The sequence below is a fragment of the Coturnix japonica genome, chromosome 22 (assembly GCF_001577835.2).
Source record: "Coturnix japonica isolate 7356 chromosome 22, Coturnix japonica 2.1, whole genome shotgun sequence".
NCBI classification, from domain to species: domain Eukaryota; kingdom Metazoa; phylum Chordata; class Aves; order Galliformes; family Phasianidae; genus Coturnix; species Coturnix japonica.
This window is the reverse complement of record NC_029537.1, coordinates 909,497-913,169: the sequence shown is the minus strand read 5'-3', so window position 1 is coordinate 913,169 and position 3,673 is coordinate 909,497. Positions and strand designations below refer to the sequence as shown.

At 59.8% G+C, this 3,673-nt stretch overlaps 1 protein-coding gene across 1 annotated transcript in view; it reads left to right on the top strand.

Annotated features, from left to right (window-relative positions):
- GGCX (gamma-glutamyl carboxylase) overlaps nt 1–3,148 on the top strand; it is a 5,333-nt gene extending 2,185 nt beyond the window's left edge. Inside the window, exons 5-10 of the mRNA XM_015882860.1 lie at nt 24–175; nt 773–942; nt 1,618–1,748; nt 1,822–1,969; nt 2,651–2,846; nt 2,946–3,148. Coding sequence (XP_015738346.1) covers nt 24–175; nt 773–942; nt 1,618–1,748; nt 1,822–1,969; nt 2,651–2,846; nt 2,946–3,093 — 945 coding nt within the window. The 3' untranslated portion in view covers nt 3,094–3,148. The remainder of the gene's footprint in view (nt 1–23; nt 176–772; nt 943–1,617; nt 1,749–1,821; nt 1,970–2,650; nt 2,847–2,945) is intronic.
- Nucleotides 3,149–3,673: the final 525 nt, after the last annotated feature.

Here is a 3,673-nt window from a genome sequence, read left to right as displayed (position 1 = left end):
GTGCTGATGGGGGGGGGCTGTAGGTGTTCACGCAGACCCGGCGCTGGAAGGACCACGCTGACATGCTGAAGCAATACTCGCTGTGCCTCAGCCACATCCTGCCCCAGTACAACGTGTCCCAGCCCCAGATCTACTTCGACATCTGGGTGTCCATCAATGACCGCTTCCAGCAGAGGTGGGGGGTCCTGGGGGGGTCTTGGGGGGTCTTGGAGGGTCCTGGGTGGGTCTGGGGGGGTCCTGGGTGTTGCTGAGCCCGGCTCTGCCCTTGGTGTGGGGATGGTGTGGGGGTGGGGGCACACATGGGGGTGTTGGGGTTCCAAGGGGGCATTGACCCCATTGGTGGGGATGGGGACATCACTGCGTCCAATGGAGGTGGGGACACATAGAGGGACATGGGGGGGGTCCTGTGGGATGCTGACCCCATCAATAGGGACGTGTATGGGGACGCTGAGGGGGCCATTGGGGCCCTGACCCCATCACCACTCCCAGCAAAATGAAGATGGATATAGGGACAGGGATGGGGACACATATAGGGACACATATAGGGACACATATAGGGACACATATAGGGACACATATAGGGACATGGAGGTGGCCAAGTGGGGCACTGACCCCATCACCCCGTCCAGTAGAGGCGGGGATGCATGTGGGGACACATGGACATCATAGGGGACATTGGGGGCTCTTGTGGGGTTGGGACACACGTGGGGTCACTGGGACGGCTCTGTGGGGCGCCGGCCCCACTGGTGACCCCGCGGTTGGTGACCCACAGGTTGGTGGACCCACGGGTGGATCTGGTGCAGGCAGAGTGGTCCCCGTGGCGCCCCACACCCTGGGTGCTGCCGCTGCTGCTGGAGCTGTCGCCGTGGAGGGAGAAGCTGCAGGAGCTGGAGAGCGGCCTGGACGGACACACGGACGTGGTGTTCATCGCTGACTTCCCCGGTAAGAGCAGAGGGAATGAAAGTCCCCATGAAGAAGATGGGGGGGGGTGGGTGGGGGTGGGTCGGACAAGGTTGGGACAATGGGAATGGGGTTGGATGGGGTTGGGTTGGTTTGGGGGTTGTATAGGATTGGGATGGAGTCGGGGTGGTTGGATGGGGTGGGATGGGGGTAGTTGGGATGGAGTTGGATTAGATGAGGTTGGGATGGGGTTGAGTGGAGTTGGAAGGGGTAGGGATGGAGTTGGGTTGGATGGGATTGGGATGGAGTTGGGGTGGTTGGATGGAGATGGACGGGGTGGGGTTGGACAGTGTCAGGTTGGGGTTGGATTGGACAGGACTGGGATAGAGCTGGGTGGGATGGGACTGGGATGGGTGGTGGGGATGGTGGGATGGGGTTGGGATGGTGGGATGTTGTGGTTGGGCAGGTTTGGGTTGGATTGGGGCAGGGTTGGGACAGGGTTGGGTTGGATGGGACCGGGATGGGGTTGAGTGGAGTTGGTTGGATGTGGTTGGGTAGGACTGGATTGGTTGGGATTAGGATGGGTGACATTGGGATGGAGCTGGGTGGGATGGGAGCGTTACAGGTGCTTGGATGGGGTTTGGTGGGGGGTTATGGGGGTTTATGGGGGTTTATGGGGCCGCCCCCAGCCCAGCTGAGCATCCAGCCCCGGTTCAGGTTTGCACCTGGAGAACTTTGTGAGCGAGGACCTGGGCAACACCAGCCTGCGGGTGCTGCAGGGCGACGTGCTGCTGGAGCTGGTGGAGCAGCAGCGCAACCACAGCCTGCACCAGGGGGACAGCATGCAGGTATGGGGGGGGTGGGGAATGGGGGGGGGTCGTTGTGATGCAGGGGGGGGTCACTGAGCGGCTGCACCCGCAGCTCCCGGCCGGGCAGTACCACAAGGTGCACACGGTGTCGGAGCAGCCGTCGTGTTACATGTACACGTACGTCAACACCACGGCCATGGAGCTGGAGCAGAACCTGACCCGGCTGCAGGAGCTGAGAGAGCGGCTGCAGAACGGAACCGGTGAGCGGAGACATGGGGGGACCAGAATCAAACCCTGAACCGAACCCAGCCCTACCCCAACCCTAATCCTAACCCAGCCCTACCCCAATCCTAATCCTAATGCTACCCTAACCCTAACCCAAACCCTGCCCCTGACCCTAATGCGATCCTAACCCTAACCCTAATCGGTGAGCACCAACATGGGGGGACCAGAAACCTAAAGCTACCCTAACCCTAATGCTACCCTAACACAGACCCTAAACCTAACTAGTGAGCACCACCATGGGGGGGACCAGAACCCTAACCCTAACCTTGACCCTGACCATAACCTTAACCCAAAGCCTAACTTTAATCCTAACTCTACCTTAAAACTACCCTTGACCCTAATGCTACCCTAACCGTAACCCTACCCTAACCCTAATCCTAACACCAATCTTACCCTAACTCTAATCCTAATGCTACCCTAACCCAAACCCAACCCTACCCTAACCCTAACCCTACCCTACCCTAACCCTGACCCTAACCCTAACCCTAACCTTAACCCTAACCCTAACCCTGACCCAAATCCTAACCCTACCCTAACCCAAACCCTCCCCTAATCCTAACATAATCCTGATCCTAACCCTACCCTAACCCTGACCTTACCCAACCCCTAACGCTACCCCAACCCAAACCCTGACCTCTTCCCCCCCCCCAACCCAGAGACAGCCCCGCTGCCCCCCGAGCTCCGTCCCCTTGTTGGTGACCCCCTGCCCCCCGGTTCCACTCTGGACCCGCTGGTGGCCACGTTCCTGCGGCGGCAGAAGCGCCTGGAGGAGGCAGGACAGCGGCGCAACGCCAGCAGCGCGCAGCGCGTCCTGCGCTTCCTGCAAAGGAAACTGCATCTCTTCCGACGCAGGTGAGACCCCCCCAGCCCAAACCCACCCCCCCATTAACCCCAACCCTATTAATTAACCCCAACCCCATTAATTAACCCCCCCCCCCCCCATTATCTCAGCCTGCTGATGACCTGCATCGCTCTGCGCAACCTGGCTCTGGGCCGCCCCCCCCCCGAGCAGCTGGCCCAGGAGGTCGCCTTCGCCAACTGGGGGGAGGGGGAGGATGGAGGGGGGGGCACGACGCTGCCGCCCCCCCCCGAGCTCTGAACCCCCCCCCATTCAATTCATTATAACCACAATAAAAGCTTTTCTATTCCCAAAGGCAGAACCTCACCGTGACTTTATTGGGGGGTGGCAGGAAATGGGGGACCCCCCCATCTTACCTACCCCCCCATATACCACCCCCCCATAACTCACCCCCCATAACACACCCCCCCATAACCCAGCTCCCCCATTTACCTTACCCCGCCCAACACTGGCACCCCCCATAATTACCCACCCCCATATACCACTTTCACCCCACTTGCTGTCTTTGTTAGCGCTTGCAGTTTTGATTACGGTACTTCTTCACCCCCCCATTTACCGGCTCACCCCCAGTATAAACCCTACCCCCCCATATCACCCACCCCCCATATTACCCCCCCCTCTCATAACCACCTCCTCAATACACCCAACCCCCCTCAATAACACCCACCCCCCATATACCCCAACCCCCCATACACCCACCACCCCATACACCCCACACCCCCATAACTTCCCATCCTATAACACCCACCCCATACACCCACCCCCCCATACACCACCCCCAATACACCTCACCCCCCATATACCCTTCACCCCTTTTCCC